The sequence below is a fragment of the Perognathus longimembris genome, chromosome 7, assembly GCF_023159225.1.
Source record: "Perognathus longimembris pacificus isolate PPM17 chromosome 7, ASM2315922v1, whole genome shotgun sequence".
NCBI lineage: Eukaryota > Metazoa > Chordata > Mammalia > Rodentia > Heteromyidae > Perognathus > Perognathus longimembris.
The window spans coordinates 216,481-234,264 of record NC_063167.1 but is presented as its reverse complement, the minus strand read 5'-3'; the positions used below and the strand labels follow the sequence as shown (position 1 = coordinate 234,264).

At 55.0% G+C, this 17,784-nt stretch overlaps 2 protein-coding genes across 4 annotated transcripts in view; one reads left to right on the top strand and one right to left on the bottom strand.

Moving 5' to 3' along the window:
• Positions 1-2,541: 2,541 nt before the first annotated feature.
• Positions 2,542-5,903, top strand: Rnf223 (ring finger protein 223). The gene is made up of 2 exons (XM_048349803.1): positions 2,542-3,065; positions 4,387-5,903. The coding sequence occupies exon 2, from the start codon at positions 4,396-4,398 to the stop codon at positions 5,161-5,163; it is 768 nt and encodes a 255-aa protein (XP_048205760.1). The 5' UTR covers positions 2,542-3,065; positions 4,387-4,395; the 3' UTR covers positions 5,164-5,903.
• An 8,597-nt stretch (positions 5,904-14,500) lies between these two features.
• Positions 14,501-17,784, bottom strand: part of Agrn (agrin) — a 34,939-nt gene continuing 31,655 nt past the window's right edge. For all 3 annotated transcript variants that reach the window (XM_048350033.1, XM_048350034.1, XM_048350035.1), the window contains 3 exons: positions 16,461-16,685; positions 16,101-16,204; positions 14,501-15,819 (listed from right to left, as the gene is read on the bottom strand). In XM_048350033.1, the coding sequence (XP_048205990.1) occupies positions 15,662-15,819; positions 16,101-16,204; positions 16,461-16,685 (487 nt within the window). In that variant the 3' untranslated portion in view covers positions 14,501-15,661. The remainder of the gene's footprint in view (positions 15,820-16,100; positions 16,205-16,460; positions 16,686-17,784) is intronic.

Sequence of the window (17,784 nt, the reverse complement as noted above, 5' to 3'; positions counted from 1 at the left end):
TCACCTCCTTGTCCTCCCTCACAGTCCAGTCCTATCCCTCATTCCCTTACCTCAGAGGTAAGCAGCACTGAGTGGGCCCTGTAACCCACGAGGGACAAGCCTAGGAGTGATGCTAGTCAGGGTCTGGGAATCACAGCAGGAGCCTTGCACTCCAGATTGCAGAGGAGCTGGCACAGGGTGGGTGGGCTCCAGACAGCAGATGAGTCTTTGGGGACGTCACTTTTCACTGGTAGGTACAGAGGAGTGGTGCTGATCAGCTTCTGAACAGAGGGGAGGCCATGCCTAGAGCTGGCCCTAAGATGGGCTAAGGCCACCAAGGGCCTCTCCCACCCCAGAGCCCACTTGTTCTAGCCCAGTTTCTGCCTCCTCACATGTACCCATGGGGAAAGCAGTTTTTGTCCAGCTAGCTGCAACACATACCTATGCTTGTAGGAAAGAATTCCAGCCCTGGGGCCAGCAGAGAGTTGGTGTGCAGTCAGCCTTCCACATCAACAATTTGAAACAGCAGAAGACCCAGTATCAAGAAGGCAGAAGTGGAGGGCTAGACTCAATCAAGTCTTGGGATCCTAGAAGACCTTCCATGAAGCATGAGGGGCCTCATGAGCCAGCCACTCCTATCTCCCCAACAGCATTTTCAGGGACTCGTGTTCAAGTCCCTCCACAACTCTGTAAGTGGTGTTTTGCCAGGAAGCCACTCACTTGGCCAAAGGTATCTTCTGTGTCCAGCCCACCTCAGGGCATCTGAGGGTCTCATCCAGGAAGCCTCCCCAGTGCTGTGAGGTCAAGAATGAAGAGACAGTGAATGAGGCTGGGCCCTTTGTATCCATGTTGTTAGCCCACAGTCACTCACTTGGATTCCTGTTTGTATGCTGCTTGTGAGTTTGGATGGGGGACCAGGTGGGCTCAACTTGCTGCCCTGGGCATTGGTGGACCAGTCCCTTTGCTGCTTCCCTGAGCCACCTCAAGTCCTAGCCCCAGCCCCTCCCAGAGCAGAGGCCTGTGCTGGAAGAAGGCAGGCTCCACCCCACAGCCTGCAGGGAGGCCTGGCACATTCCTAAGGCCCTATGACATACTAGCCTTTGGGCACTGACTGTTCACCAGGCTGCTCAGTGACCTCAGCGCTCATGTATTTCCAAGAGTCCTCTGAAAGATGTTTCCAGAGTAGCCAGGATTCAAGGCCTTTCCTGGTGGTGGCATGTGACTCAAAGTCATACTCCTCAGAGCACTTGCTGGGCTGGGCCCTCGGTGGGCTTCTTATCCTCTCCCTGAACCCTATTCCCCCTCTCAGAGCCCTATGTCTTCTCTGGGTCATCTCTTTTCCCCTCTCTGGGCCCCTTCTGAATCCTCACTCCCTTCTGGAACTATCAGAAGAGCCTCTATCCCTCCCTAAGCTCAGGCATTCCCTCTCCTAGGGCATCACCTCAAGGCTCCTTCAGTTTCTCACATCCCCTTGGAATCTTGATCCTGGACACAGAATGACTTCAGATGGGTGGGTGTCTGAGGCTGCTCTGTGGGGCCATTCCTCCCCCCTCCGATGACCCCTCCTGTGGATGGACTTGGCCTCAAGTCCCCTGATAATGCCTTGCAGGGCGGGGAGTGACAGGTTCACAAGACCACTCATACCTGATGAGAGGTTTTCTGGGGTCCCCAGAGGAGCCTGGCCCCCTCCCTGCAGCATTCCTTCCCCACAGGCCTGAGAGTGGGCTCCTATCAAGACCTCACTGTGCTCTGTGCTTAGTAGGCAAAGAAGCCTCGAGTAGGAGGCCAGGTGTGACCTGACCAAAGGGGGTGGGAAAGGCAAAAGTCCATTGAATGAAGCTGAGGCCGATCAGCAGGAGTACGACCTGTATACACTGTTGAAGGCCAGAGGGCTACCTGTGCCACTGATTACTCTGCTCAGTCTATGGCCCTCCAGAGGCCTTACCCTCTACCTCAACCCCAGCAGCAATCACGTATTGCCCTGTTATCTGCTAGGGTTCCAGAAGCTTTCCCGAGGCCCCTGATTAGGTTGGGGGATTTCTTGGGACCTGGTCCCTGTCCCACAGTATATAATGGACATTGTCCTAGAAGGACCCACCACAGACAAGTCCAAGGCCCTACCAACCTCATCCTGACCTTGTCCTTGAGGCTGCTGCTTCTTTTTTTTGGGGGGGGGAGCAGTTCTGGGCCTTGAACTCAGGGCTTGAGCACTGTCCCTGGCTTCTTTTTGCTCAAGGCTAGCACTCTACCACTTGAGCCACAACACCACTTCTGGCCGCTGCTGCTTAATTCTGACCCCTTGCACCTACTTCCTGGACCCCAGTGCAGGGAGTTGCCTCAGGGCCACAAGTCAGAGTTGGGACTCTGTGTGAGAATCTTGGGGACACGTGTGAGAACATGTGGGCATGGCAGTAGAGGAAGGAGCAGGGGTGGGGGGTGCCAGAGGAGGGCATCAGTGGGTACAGGTTGACAGGTGGTGGTGGTGGTGGGAAACTGGGTTATAACTATGAGAATGTACACAGGACTCACTGGAGGGTCCCTACTGGGCAGCCCCAGAGGAGCCAGGGTGGCAGGAACCTAGGACAGGACAGGAAGACTTGCTCGCCAAGGGGAGAGCACTGAACCTGGACCTCCAAGGCCACAGAGGCCTGTGCTGATTCTGGCCTCAGTCGGCCCTGGCCCTTACCCTGGCTCCCTGCCTTCCTATGCCTGGCATGCCAGAGAGAGAATAAGAGGCCAGCCAATTGCTGAGTCCCGAGGCCCAAGGCCACACCCCTAGCCACCATGACCTGGAGGGTATAAATACACCTGCCTGGGCGTGCACACCCTGAGAACTCACACCTGTCTCAGATAGCGAGCTCTACACCCGGAAGAACGAGCCCATCCCACCTATACAGAGCAGAGTGTGGCAGCCAGACCAGTGCTACAGGACAGCTGTTGGCTACTGGCCCATGTTGGAACACCTGCTAGGTGGAACATAGGCCACATCGGACCCAGAGAAGAGGAAGAGAACACTCCAGAAGCCAGGGAACCCTACTGTGGCTGACAGAGGACCATGCCTAGGAGCTACTGACCCTTGGCACCAGGTAAGGCCAGCTTAGCCTGTCCTCCTTGACCTATGTGGCCCCAGGGTGGGGGCCCCTCTGAAGGTTGAGGCCTGGTGCCAAAGAGGCAGTCTGCAAGGAACACAGTGGGAAGATCATGCCAGGGTCCCTCAGACCCTGCTAAGGCCGCTGCTGCCCCCAGGGAATGGTGAAATCACCTGCTAGAAGCCTGAGGCCCTCGTGACATCGCAGTGATGTCAGGTGACTCACATGTCCCAGTGACGATTCAGCAGCACCTGAGCATTCCACTCACTGACGGGGTTGAGCAGTGAGGTCTGGTCAAGCAGGGAGGGGTCACTTCTGGTGTGCTCCTGAGCTCCATGGGGTCACATGGCCCAAGGCCTTCCGGGTAAAATAGGAATCACCTCACCTGCCCTTCTCTAGACAAGATCTCTGTGGCTCCCTGAGTTAGAGCTCTGGCCCAGGGAAGGGGCAGCAGGCAGGGCCAAGTGGGTTCTGGTTAGCAGGGTCTTCTGAAGTGGGGTGGGTAAGGGAAGAGAAAGTTCCTAGATTCTCTAACATCACAAGGAATCATGTAATCCTGATAGTTGGGGGAAACAGGATGGTTGGGGCTGCCACACCTCTCTGGCCATGAGCTGGTGGCATTTCCAATTTCTGGCCACTCACAGCAGACTCTCATCATCCCAGACAAGCTGGCCCCACAGATTCTAGGCTGTAGCTGGAAAAAAAGCCTTCCTCAGGTCCCAAGTCAGACCCTGTCTACTAGAGGGGCTGGACGAGCTCAACTGCTCCCAGACCCCGAAACCTTGAACCTGGTCCTCATGCAGTTGCCTGCATCTAGGTACCACATGGTAGGATCCGAGATCAACCTCCTCTCAGCTGACCCAGAGCCATAGGCAGCATGTGGGCCTATAAGGATCCTGGTTTCCCCTGAGTCTGGGCTGAGTGACCCTGGTTCAGTGGCCCCACAGTTGCTGTGAGCATTCCATGGCATGAGCCCAGGTCTGCAGGGCCTGTGCATAAGTAGGACCTGTGAAGGACCACTGTCAGCATCAGCCTGGGGCTGGGGGAGGTACAGACCCTGAAGTAGGTGTCCACCCCTCAGTGTGGAACTCCTAAGCACATGGCCTTCATTTCTGGAGCCCCTCTGGGCCCTCCATTCCTAGGGCATCACAGGACACTTGGCTTGTGACAAGTAGGGGAAAAACAGGGTGCAGTTTGGACACAGGTGGAACTCTTTGGAGGTGTCCAGGAGATCCCTGGGATCTGTGGAGCCGATACTGGGTAGAAGAGGAGAGACAGGCTGACCTGGCTGGAGTCGCTCATAGTCTCTATTCCGCAGCTCAGAGCCATGTCATCAGGCCAGCAGGTATGGCACACAGCTGTGCCGCCCCCCTGCCGGAGCAGCTCCACAGCCACAGTACCCGGGTCCCCTGGTCCTGCCTGCAGTCCTAGATCTCCTAGCACACCAGGCTCAGAGAGGGTAGCCTCCCCCCTGGAGTGCTCCATCTGCTTCTCAGGCTACGACAACATCTTTAAGACACCCAAGGAGCTCTCCTGCACCCATGTCTTCTGCCTGGAATGTCTGGCCCGGTTGGCAGCTGCTCAGCCTACGGGCCGCCCTGGCAGCGAAGCTGTGCCCTGCCCATTTTGCCGGCAGCCCACAGCTATCCCAGATGCTGGGGCTCCTGCGCTGCGCACCAGCCGCCAGCTGCAAGCCAAGATGCCTGCACACCTGCGGCGGGAAGAGCCTGTGTGGCTTGAGGGAACCAAGTTGTGTTACCGTCCCCTGCCTGCCACGCCCAGCTCTGAGACGTCAGGCTTCGTGTGTGTGGATGTGAGCCTGAGCAAGCCCCCTGAGACCACCCCTCCCATGCCTGTCCCTGAGCCTGCCCCCCGCCAGGGCCGCTGGGCACGCTGCTGGGCGCGCTGTGGGGACTGGCGCCGTGTGGCTCTGGTCTCTGCACTGTTGCTAGTGCTCTTCTGTGTAGTGCTCTGGCCTGTGCAGTGTGCACTCAAGACTGGGAACTTGCACTGCCTCCCCCGGCCACCGACAGCCACCACCACAGCTGCTGCCATTGCTGATGCCTTCTCTCCTGGGCCCCTGACCAGCAACTAGGGTCATTGGCCTGGGCCAGACCAGGTCAGCCCCCCTACCCCAGGTCCATGGTGGGTCCCTGACCAATTCATGTCAAGGACACAACACTCCTGGAAGTTGGTTCTCCAGAATGGCTGGAGGACCCATTTGGGCCCCTCACTCTTTGGGGCTGGGTACCAATGAGATGGACAAAATGATCCCCAGTGCCCGCAAGAGCCACATTTATGGCTTCTGCAGGACCCAGAGAGCACCCATTCACCTTCATCCCACAGTTGGGGAAAGGGGCCCAGGAGCCCTGACATCCTACTCTTCTGAGCACACTGAAATGCCGAGAAGGGATGGGCTTGCCATCCCTCTTCCCACATGACATTTCATCAGGGTCCTTCTCCAGGAAGGGCTGGACCCTTCCACAGGGTGGGGAAGCTGAACTTGCTCTCTGAACAGAGTCAGAGTGCAGGGGAAGGACCCACCCTGTTTCTAGGCTACTGCAGACTTCCCAGCCATCCTACTTTGGCAAATGGTACATTTTAAAGTATTTTTTTAATTGGTTTTTATCAGTTGCATGGGGGAGGGGGTGCTGTTACATCTTCATACATGTTAATGCTGTATTCCTATCAGTATCACCCCCTTCATCCTACTCCATGTACCCTTCCCTCTGTGTAATTGTGTCCTCAACAGACTTCCGTGTTCCATTTTCTTAGTTGAGAATATTCTATTTTGACAGTACTCAGTCTAAAATAAAGTATTTTGTATTTATCACACCCCTTGGTACCCATTTTCCTATCCTTTGGGCCTCCACTACCACCAAGAAGACCCCAGACTCATGGCCCAGCTTTCATCTGGTTATGGATTGTGGTGGGAACAAGGTTCTGGGGAGCTCACCAGGACCCCTTCTGACTTCAGACAGGTAGGGCAGCCTGGGCTTGGCCACAAAGCTCCCCTAGGTAGAGGTGGGAGGGTCCGGAGCAGGGTGGGTAGGACTGGGTGAGGCATTGCCTGGTCCAGAGCCAGGGGCTTGAAGGGCCCTTCTCTCCTCTCTTCCCCTGCTGTGCTCACTGGAGGCACACATGCCGCATGATCCTGCGGAGCGTCCTGAGCTGGTGATCACCACAGCCGTGGGACCGAGGCACGGAGTTGGTGATCGTCAGCAGGTGGCCTCGCCAAAGGTCCCTCCAGTGGACTGAAAGCTGTTTGTGGGCCAAACAGAATCCTATCCACCTCACTTTATCCTATCCCAGTTCTGCCACCAACCCTAAGACTCTACACCAACAGGCTGGCATGTCCCATTCCAACTTGGCCAGATTTCAGCCCTGTTCCCACATCCCAGATACTACTTCTGGCTCAAACTAGCCAGATCTCTGGTAGGGGCAGGGAGGGGGCTCTGGAGGGTCCCAGGCAGGTCCAGCTATAGGAAGCCACATAAACCCCTGGCTCCAGCCCCAGCAAAGATGGATAACTGAGAACACAGCAGTTTACTGAAGGTTCCACAAAATCAGATTGCCTGTGATGGGGGAAGGGGACCTCCACAGGCCACTGTGATGGGAACAGGACCTTGGCAGACCACGGTGATGGGGACAAGACCTCGGCAGACCGCTGGCCAGTGACATCACTTCTTGTCACACATAGTCATGCACTTACGGAGCCACACCTTCATTTCTGGCAAGGCTAGGCATGTGAGGCTTCATTTCACATGGGCATTTCTCAAGTGGCCTCATTCCACAAGCCTTATCCACTGTGTATGACCAAGACCGGGCCAAATCATCATAGGAGCCACACCCCAGAACACCCTGTTGTGGGCAGGTCTACAAGGAGGCAGGGAGGCTGGGCTCCAACACCAGTTGCTATAGTCAAGGCAGTCACAGCTATTCCTGTCGCTTCTGTCACATACAGGCCACCACAGAGTGGCTGAATTTGTGGCACACACAGCTTCACTTGGTCACTGACCTGGATGACTAGAACCCAGCAGCTTCATCCGGCTCTCCCTTCGCAGGGGCCCAGGCCTAGTCAAGAGGAGGAGAGCCTGGCTCCAGAACTTCTGCAGCACTCCAGTCTCACAGTCCTAAGACCTTTGAGGAAGCGCAGGGAGGTCAGGGGGCCAGGCAGGGCAGCCAGGGCACCGACTCACTTAGGGCCCCTGGTATTGGGTGCTAGGGACATCCACAGAGTGGTGTATCGGAAAGGTCCTGCGAGACCCGACCCTGCACCCCATGTGGACTGACCCTGGCAGCACTGGCCAGGACGGGGTTGTCCAAGAGCGATGCGCTGGAGTGGGGCCTCCGGTCAACAGGTAAGGCCCATTCAGGCTTGCCCGTTCCTCTTCTCACCCACCTGCTCTGCTCGCGCAGGCGCACCTGTTCCTCTTGGATGCCCCCCTGCAGAGCTGGGTGCACGCCCTTGCACCCTGCCTCAGTCCATCCCCATCCAGAGCCTGGCGGCCCAACTAGCTGGATCATTTCGACTAAGCACTCTAGCCTGGGTGGCGCCGTCCGGGTGGCAGGGGCGAGGCCCATGGGCGTGGCTAAACTCTGGGGTGGGGCTGGAGGGGACGAACCACTGGCTGGGGCAGGGCCTAAGGGTGGGACCGATGGGGAGGGCGGGGCCCGAGGGGAGGGCGGGGCCTGAAGAGTGAAGTGAGCCGGGGGTGGGGGTCGGGGTGGGGGAGGGCAAGGCCAGTGGAGGGAGGGTGAAGCCAAAGAGATAGGAGGGCTTGAAGGTGAAGCCAGTGGGGAAAGGCAGGGCCTGAAGGATGGGACTGGTGGGGAAGACAGAGCCCATGGGGGAGGGTGAGACCCTGGAGCCAGGCTAGCAGGCAATATTGGCTCTGGCGAGAAGCCAAAGGAAAGGGTGAAATTGGACTCGCAGGGCCAAAGCCCATGGGGAGGGGCCAGAGAGCCTAAGAGGCTGCGGGAGAGAGGTCTCCAGGTAGTGGGACAACTCATCGTGCCTACAGATTGCATTCACGAGGGATGTCAAACTGAGGAAGAACCCAAGGTGGCCTGGATGGCGAGTTCCAAAAGCCGCACCTAGGCCTTCATAGTTCCCCATGGCCTGTCCTGGCCTCACCTGCAATGTACCAGGATGGGCCCAGCTAGGGACTTGCTGCTCACTCCAGGAAGTTGAAGACTTCAGTGAGCTAGGCTGGCCAGCCCAAGTACTGGCAGCACTTCACCAGGCACTGGGGCTCCTCCTGAGCAGGGCCAGGTAGTGGCTGAGAGCCCTGAGAACAGGGCTCTGAGGCCACACACTGGGTCTGAGCATGCTGGTGGAGGCCAGATGGGAGGAGGACAGGGGTAGGATTGGAGAAGAGACAAGGCAGAGCAACAAATAGGAGGGAAGTCGTGTACACAAGGAAAGGAAGGACTAAGACTGAGGGCAGCCAGTTCCAACTAGGAAGACCTAACCTTGAGTAGCTCCTGAAGGTCTGTAGGACCCTCCTAACAGTGGTTAGACATAGGTGTGTTGCATGGATGGGGTAAATCTTCCTTTGACAGAAATAGGCTGAGCAAGCAGAGAGAAATGTGAATGGGGAGAGGTAGATGTGAACGGAAGGCTACCTGGAGCCAGAGGACTGGGACAGGGTCCAGACCTGAACTATAATGTGGAAGCCAGCAAAACCAGTGGAAGGAAGTCAAGTTTATGATGGTATTTTAGCTTGGGTTTTCTCACCCTCAGCACATTGCACACATGCATGTGGCCACACTCTCCCTACAGCTCGAGGGGGAAGGGGTGTCATGTTTTGTGCCAGCGGTCTGGCAAACCAGTAGCACCCTGCTTCTGTTCCTGCAGATACAAACACATGCACATGCAGTTGTGAGGCTTTCAGGGCCCTTCCTCTACAGGCTCCTGTCCCAATCAAGGGGAACATTGCTTTGACTAGGTAAAGAGGCAAGGCAGGGATGGGCCAGCTGCCTCCCTTCCTCTACTCCACAGAGGTCGTAACAATGATGTGTTTATAAGGGGAGGCACACTTTGCTTACTCTAACATGTGGCTCCTCTCTGGGTCACCCTGAAAGTGATGGTTATCAACTACCCACGGATTCCAGCAGAATTAACATGTTTGGGGACAGACTTACACCTATGTCAATGTTTTACAAAATAGCCCAGGTGTTCCAAACACAGCTTCTCACCCTTGCTTGAGTCTGGAGAGGAACTCAGGACCAGTGCTCAGTCTATGAGAATCTGAGGGGTGGGAAGTCCAGCCCCATGCTGATATCACTGCCACACCCCCACTGGGGGAGCACAAAGGGAGTCCCATGCTGAGCTGAGGTCACTGCCACACCCTCCCCAGCTTGGGGGGCAGCGATGGGCTGGGCTACAAGAGGGCAGGCGTTCTGGAAGGTAAGGAAGGCTGCCAGAGGTGCCTGGAGAGGCATGGGCCTGGCCTGTGCAGAGGAGCCTGAGGCCTACCGAGGCCTGAAGAGAGGAGAAAGGCCTGTAGAGAACAGAGGCCTGCGGAAAGGAGAGGCCTATGGAGAGAAAGAAAGAAAAAAACTCTCCCCCTGGGAGGCTGTAGCTGCTCCTAGTTCCAGGGTAGCCCAGGGCAAGACAAGTTGCAGACTAATATAACATCTTTGTCACATTTAGCCATGCTTCTGTGGATTTTCTCACTTCCAGGTCACTACAAGTCCGGCTGCCCCAAGGTCTCCTTTGGCCACTACTTTGCCACTGGTCTTCAGTCCTGTCACAACTGACACATAGCCAGACCAGCTCAAGATGTGAAACAAGTTGAGGGGACACAGGCAGCGTGCCACACACCTGCCTCCCTCAAACGCACACCCGGTGTGGCTGCTGGTGATACCCTCGCTTCCAGGTATGCTGTTGTCCATAGCATGCCGGGTAGCATGGAAGGTGTCTGCTGAGAAGAGGAAGATGTTCCTTAGGTCTCCTGGGGAGGTAGGAAGTTTGAGTCTCAGCTTCCTTGGCTGCTGACCCCAAGGTGCACAGTGGTGAGGAAGGCCTGAGAGGTCTGGGTGGGTGGGAACTTCACCTCAGTTGTGGCTGACACCCCTCCCAGAAACCCTTACTGGAGGGACCCCCATTGTGCTGAGCTTCTTTATTTGCTCAAGGCTAGCACTCTACTTTCAGCCTTCTTGCCCTGGCTGGCTTTGAACCATGATTCTCAGATCACAGCCTCCTGAGTAGCTAGGATTACAGGCATGAGCTACCAGTGCCTGGATGTGTGTGTGCGCGCATGTGCGTGCTTGAACTCAGGGTTTGGGCCCTGTCCCTGAGCTGCTTTTGCTCAAGGCTAGTGCTCTACCACTTGAGATATAGCTCCACTTCTGGCTTTTTTGCTAGTTTATTCGAGATAAGTCTCATAGACTTTCCTGCCTGGGCTGGCTTTGTGTTGGGGATTCATCTTGGCCTTAAGGGGGGAAGGGCGAGGAGAGCGCTCCCAAGACGCCGCCCTTCCCCCAGCCCTGGGCAGTGTGGAAGTGAGCCACACCTATCTCCTTCTGGGTCGGGAACCAGAAGGGGTAGCTTTGAGACCATCCCCCACCTTGCGCCAGCGAGCACGTGTGTGTGCTCTTCTATCGAAGGCTTTGCCCAGAGGGCGGTACTATGGGAAATGACGTTACCCCAATGAGGGAGGTCCTTGGGAGCTGCTCTTGGATGGACAAGCTCGCCAGCCTATCGCCAGCTCCTGCTCAATCCTCGTCATCATCACTATATTACTGTGAGCCCCTCCTGAATAAACCGGATTGCTCTCTGTGTGTGCCTGGCTTCCTTGGTGGGTAAGGAGGGAGGAAAAGGGGATCTCATTAGGCCGCGTGCACTTTAGGCTTGCCCGTGTCCCTTCACTCCACCTTGGCCACCCGCGGGTCGGGCGCCCAGAGGAGAGGGTGAAAAGGGGAGCACTGATAAGGGAGTAAGCTTAGCAACCCCACACCAGGGGAGGTAAATCTAGTCCGGCAGCTTTGAACCTCAATCCTCAGATTTCAGCCTCCTGAATAGCTAGGATTGTAAGTGTGAACCACTGGTGCCCAGCTAGACCTGGGGCAACTCTTGACAAGGAAGGCTTCCTGGAGGAAGGGCTGTTCCTGGTATTACTCCAAGTCAGTTGCAGAAACAGGTATGGTTAGTGAGATGATTGTTAGGCTGATGATGGTTCCCAAATCTCCTGTACCTGCTGATACTATGGACAGGGAGAAGCTAGAGTGCAGAGACATCTTGGCTTTGGAGGAGGGCAGCGGTGAGGACCCCAGGCGTTCAGGCAATAGTCTGGGGGCTTGGAAAGAGGCAGTTTCCAAGGGTGTTCCACTTTCAAAGCAAAGGGATACACTTGTGCTCCCGGTGAGAGTGAAGGTGCAGTGCAGCCCCAAGTTGCCCCCAGACATGACTGTTCCCTGCCTACTGTTACTACTGTCCTCCTTGCCCACCTTTCTGGAGTCTAGGGTGGCTTGACCCTCCCCTAGGGTCATCAGCTTCTCAGAGCTTCTACCCTTGGACCCCACACCTCCACCACCACCTCAGAAGGCAAGCATTGTATCTTCTATTTAACTGGAACCATATCACCCCTCAGGTTACTGCTGAGTCCAGCAGACTCTGGTGTTTTTTTTTTTTTTTGGCCAGTCCTGGGCCTTGGACTCAGGGTCTGAGCACCGTCCCTGGCTTCTTCCCGCTCAAGGCTAGCACTCTGCCACCTGAGCCACAGCGCCCCTTCTGGCCGTTTTCCATGTATGTGGTGCTGGGGAATCAAACCAAGAGCTTCATGTGTAGGAGGCAAGCGCTCTTGCCACTAGGCCATATTTCCAGCCCCCCGGTGTTATTTTTTTGGGAGAACTCCCTTTCCTGGTCTTCCAAGGCTGGGTGCCCCACTTTCTGGGTTCTTCAATGATTCCTTTCTTCTTACCAGGATACTGGTAAGATACTCCTAGACTCCACACATGGAGCTCAGAGACCCCATCTTAAGACTCCTCCTGACCATCAGGAGTTCCTGCCTAGATGCCTGTTTTTTCTGCTCTACTGAAGGCTATTGATTTAACCCTGAATGACTTGTGCCACCTGGCACTTGTCCCACATGGCAGTCTTCCTCATGTCTGAACTGCCTCCTCCATAAAGCCTTCCAGGTCTCCTCTAACAGAGCCCACTTATGTCCATCATGAGACATCCACAGCTCCTGGTGGAGGAGCCCTCACCCTGACCTGTGCTCTTGGCAGGACCCTATCATCCTTCAGCTGGTCGGTACTCTCCCAACCTTTCCTAAAGACTGGGTGTCTGGTACACCCACCTTACTGTCCTTTGTTGGTGCCCTAACACCTGCACGATAGTGTACTATGGTCTCTTTTCCTCCTACCCAGCACCTGACATCTGGCTGGTCTGCAGCAGTTACTCATTGGTCCTGAAACAGCAAGTTAATGCAGAAGAAATAGGAAAACAAACGTCCGCACTCAAGTCAGGTACCAGTAGCTCATACTTGTAATTCTAGCTGCTCAGGAGGCTGAGATCTGAGGGTCACAGTTCAAAGCCAGCCAAGCAGTTAAGTCTATGAGAATCTTATCTTCAATTAACCACCAAAAAGCCAAAGTGCAGCTATAGCTCAAGTGGTAGAGCAGAAAAAGCTAAGGGACAGTACCCAGTCCCTGAGTTCAAGGCTCCAGTAATGGTACTAAAACAAAAAAAGTTCATGGACTCATGAGACCACTTGGGTATGAGCTTACAGATGCCTTTCTCTTTGGTGGGGGAAAGAGGAGGTCATGGGGCAGAGAATGTGGCTTAGTGGTAGAATGCTTGCCTAGGTGGCATGCATGAAGCCCTGGGTTCTATTCCTCAGTACCACATAAACAGAAAAAGCTGAAAGTGGTGCTGTGAAAGTGGTTCAAGTGATAGACTGCTATACTTGAGCAAAAGAGGTTCAGAGACAGTGTCCAGACCCTGAGTTCAAGTCCCAGGACTAGCAAAAAAAAAAAAAAAGTCGTTAACACAAAAAAGCACTCCCCCCCCCCCCCGTACTGAGTTCTGAACTCAAAGCCTTGTGCTTGCTAGACAAGCACTTTACCACTTGAACCATACAGCTAGTCCTTTTCATTGTCCTTCTTTTTTGAGTCTTGCCCAGGCTGGCATGGTCTTCCTACTTGTGTGTTCATGGAGCTGGGATGGCAAGTGCGTACCAGGCCCTGCTGGGTTTTATTGGCTGAGATGGGATCTGTACTTTTTGCCTGGATGACTTTTTTTTTTGTCAGTCGTAGGACTTGAAGGGCTTGGATGCTGTCCCTGAGCTCTTGCAGCTCAAGGCTAGTGGTCTACCACTTTCAGGCACAGTGCCACTTCCAGTTTTCTGGTGGTTAATTGGAGAGTTTCACAGGGATTTTTTTTTTCCTGCCAGCGCTGGCTTTGAACCATGATCCCCAGATCTCAGCCTCTCGAGTAGCTAGGATTACAGGGGTGAGTCACTGGTGCACAACATGCCTCGGTGATTCTTGAACCACAATTCTGATCTCAGACCTCTGCGTATCTAAGATTACAACTAGCAAAAAAGCACATTTAGAAGTTATATGTTTGAGGAAGGGGCCATCCTGTTGGCCTGTCTCCCTTTCCCCTAGCTCCTTGCAAAAAGCCTGGACTTCCTCCAGAGGGCCATCTTCTTGGGACCATCCACATGCACACCTACAGGGTGCCAGTGGCCATCTTCTCGGGGCGAACCCATGTACACACCATGGCATGCCAGTGGCATCTCCTTGGCTTTTTTTTTTTTTTTTTTTTTTTTTGGCCAGTCCTGGGCCTTGGACTCAGGGCCTGAGCACTGTCCCTGGCTTCTTCCCGCTCAAGGCTAGCACTCCGCCACTTGAGCCACAGCGCCGCTTCTGGCCATTTTCTGTATATGTGGTGCTGGGGAATCGAACCTAGGGCCTCGTGTATCCGAGGCAGGCACTCTTGCCACTAGGCTATATCCCCAGCCCCAGTGGCATCTCCTTGGGGAGACCCCGTGTATACACCATGGGGTGCAAGTGGCATCTTTTTGGGGAGCTCTCGTGTGTACACCATGGGGTCCCAGTGGCCATCCACTACCTCCTTGTAAAGGTTTCCTAGTTAGGGTCTCAGAGACAGTAGACCATGAGCTAAGGTGAAGGGGCTGCTTTCAGTCCCCAACTCAGATGTGCCCACCCACCCTGCTTACCTGGTTCTGCCTTTAGTGCAGCCAGCGGCACACTCAATCTCTCCCTACCTTGTGCAACCAGATGGCACCCCTGCTGCCCTCAGGCCATCAGATGGCAGCCTTCGCCTCCCCTTGTCCCCGCCCCCCCCCCAGGGCACAACTACATGCACAGTCACCACTTGGGGCTCCAGCCCTCCACCCCCACCAAGAATAAGGCCCCATGAAACTTGGGGACTGGTAGCTGGTGAAAACAGCCTCTTGTAAAATTTTCAGATTTATTTCATGGTGTTTGATACAGACATACTGAAGTTAGTAATGAAACACCATGCAACTCCCTCCAAGCCTTTCTCTTCCCCACAGCAGAGGGAGGAGGAGGCTGCACCTACCAACTTTATCTGGTCTTGTTCCCAAGATGACTAGGCTAGGCATTCAGGGCAGGCAGTGGGGGCACAGATGTTATGAATTTAAGGCATTTCTAGCATTTCTGCCCTTTGACCTTAGTCGTGATTGAGCTCATCCCAGTCATTCTCAGAGAAGGACAACCCCTACTCAAAACAGACCTGGAGGGTTGCTGTGAGACCCTCAGCTGCCCTGGGGCCAGGGCAAGGAAGACAATAGCTTTGCCATTCCAGGCAAATAAAATAAAAATTAAAAAAATGAAGAACATGTTCAGTGCCCAGGCCTGGGCAGCCATTCTTGAGAGGGATACTGCTGGCTGCCCACGTAAGCAGGAAATGGAGGTAAACCACATCACACCTAAGGGTCCACTTCCTTTTGATGCTCTTCATGGGGCCTGGAGTATGTGGTGGAGACACTCACTTCCAGGGTGGTGGGGTGTATGGGCAAGGCTAGTTGAAGGCTACTCAGGGCACCTTCGATGAGTTGGGGCCTGGCTTCTACCTGCAGTACTCTAGAATTGGTGGAGGTGGAAATCAGTGGAAGTGGAGGGTAACCCCAAAGCTAACATTATTTCTAAGTCACAGTACTGGCACATGACTGTGGAGTCCAGGCTAGTCTTGGATAAGGCCAGCCCAAAGCATACACAGGAAGAAAGGAGGAGCTCAAGTTGGAACCAAGAAGCGCCATATCAAAGCCTAGTTGTCTCCTCCTACTCTGGCACACAGCTCTCATCCAGTGCGGTGTGAGTGATACAGGGATCACAGATGGACGGGCACAGATGCACAGTACAAGGCCTGGAATTATCTAAGGCTGCCTGCTAAGCTAAGTGCTCCTGGCTGCCACACTGCCTCCTCGAGTCCCTTGGCACTGTTTGTCTCCACAGAATAGCTGCCTGGACGGAAGGTAGGCTGGCCCAACAGTCTCTCTGGCCAACATACAGGCAAGAAAATCATATCAAAAAGCAACAAGTTTACAAAAATAGAAAATAATTACAGCAGGAAGGGTGGGAGCTCCAGTGCCAGGTCAGGGGGCAGGACAGGGCTGAAGCTCTGGCTTGGTAACAGCATCTTCCAGCAGATGAAGCCGGCGCAGGCCAACCACCACGTCCCGCAGGCAGCCCACGAAGCCTGTGCTGTAGGCCTTGGGCAGGGTCTGGCCCACAGGCAGCTTCTGCAAGCCTCCTGCAGGATAGTCAGTGAGGTCACCCCGAGTGATCCAGTGATACAACAGGTGGAGGAGCCCCTGGCACCAGGCACCCACCAGCAGCCCATACACATGCTCCGTTCTCCTGGCCCCATAGCTGACCACTGCAGGGGTCAACTCGATGGGACAGAGCTATGCCTTGGAAAACCCATCTGCTGTCTTAAGGGGCTGATTAAGGGCTAGCCCCAGGGGATGGGTCTGTTCCTAGATATTCTGAGACACTTGGTGCCCCTTCCCCAGATTCCCTCCAATCACTCACCAAGCCACAGGGTTCCATCTGTGTCCAGCTGTGTGGCTCCCAGAGGTGAGGAGCCGGTCACAGGGGCTTCATTGCCCACCTGAAGGGAACCTTCCCTCTGTTCCCTAAGCACATGGGTAAGGCAAGGCTGTCAGTCAGGCCCCTCCTCCAGACCCCGAGGGCCACTGTCAGGCTCCTGCTGGCCTCCTCCAGACCCCAAGGCCCCACTCCCCTCCACTCATGCCTCAGTAGATGTGATACTCTAGGGGTCACACCAAGAATCACTCCTGCATCTTCTTGTCCCTCTCTCCTCCCCTCTCCACCCACAGAGCTTAGTTGAGGCCACTGGTATTCTGTTACTCTCTTCAGGGCCCCACTGACCTGTGGGCCCTGACCCGCAGCCAGCGATTGGTGTTGACCCTCACAGTGGAGCGCAGCACCACGGGCTGGGAACCCAGGTCATAGCTCAGCTGCAGGCGTCCATCCACGATAGCCAGTGCCACATAGTCTGAACGCTCCGTGGCCTTGCCGCTCCACAGAACCAGCCCCTGAGTGGCCTCGGTGCGCAGGCTCAATTCAAAGTGGTTGCTCTGTAGTGCTTTTTCACTGGAGGGCAAAGGGTTGGGTCAGGGCCTCTGAGGGGAGGGAGACAGGTAGCACAAGCCATGACCACAGAGGCCACAGAAAATGGTGGTAGGGCCTGGGACCAGGTGGATCAACATCAACTGTGAGAGACAGGACTGACAGAGGGAGAGCACAGATGATCAGAGAGATGGCAGCACATAGAGACAGGCAAGCACACAGAGAGGCGATGGTCAGCCTGGGGTCTCTCAGGCACTGCCACATGCTCACCTGTGCTGGGCCCCAGAATCCAGAGTTTCAGGGCTTAGAAGCAGGAAGAAAGGGAAGCAGTGAGCAGAGGAAAGAAGGCTGAGATGCAGGCTTATGTTCCCTTGTCAACATGGGTGGCAGGAGAAGCTAGCATGATCCCAGGGGATCAGCAGCCCCTCCCACCAAAGATCTGAGCAGTGACACACGTGCAACACTCATGGGAAGACACAACTAAGGGCATGGCTTGGACTGGCTGGATTCAAGAAGTGAGGCATAAGTGACATGGAATGGAGATGAGGAGTCACCTGCTGGGAACAGCCCTGGGAGCGCTAAATCATATACACATGTGGGTGCACACGTATGCATGGCTGCAGGTGCATACATTTGGACATACATGCTTGCATATATACATTCATACAAACTCACATCCCCCATATACCTGCTGTTGCCTACACATACATGCACGCACACAGCTCTTACAGACACATGCATGTACACACAGGAAAACATGTCCATGTAAACAGACACAGTTGAGTGTGTGCACACCAAGGCACATATACCCAACTGTACTGGGGCTTCAGTGGTTAGGGAGTAGTTGCTGAGAATAGATGAGGGGAGAACCAGTGTCCTGGGGAGGACAGTCCCCACTGCCCAGTTAGGAAGCTGAGTCTGGCAGCACAAGCAGATCCTGGCCTTATCTCCTTCTATGTAGGGTGGGACCCACAGTGGAGTGCAGGATGGGTGGGGCTCTAGGTGTGTGCCAAGGGAATACTTACGCAGGAATCTCATTGGTCAGCTCACTTGGGAACAAAGAGACAGAAATGTGAGAAGAAGGTGTAGAACTGAAAGGGACACTGGGCCTTTCTTCCTGGCC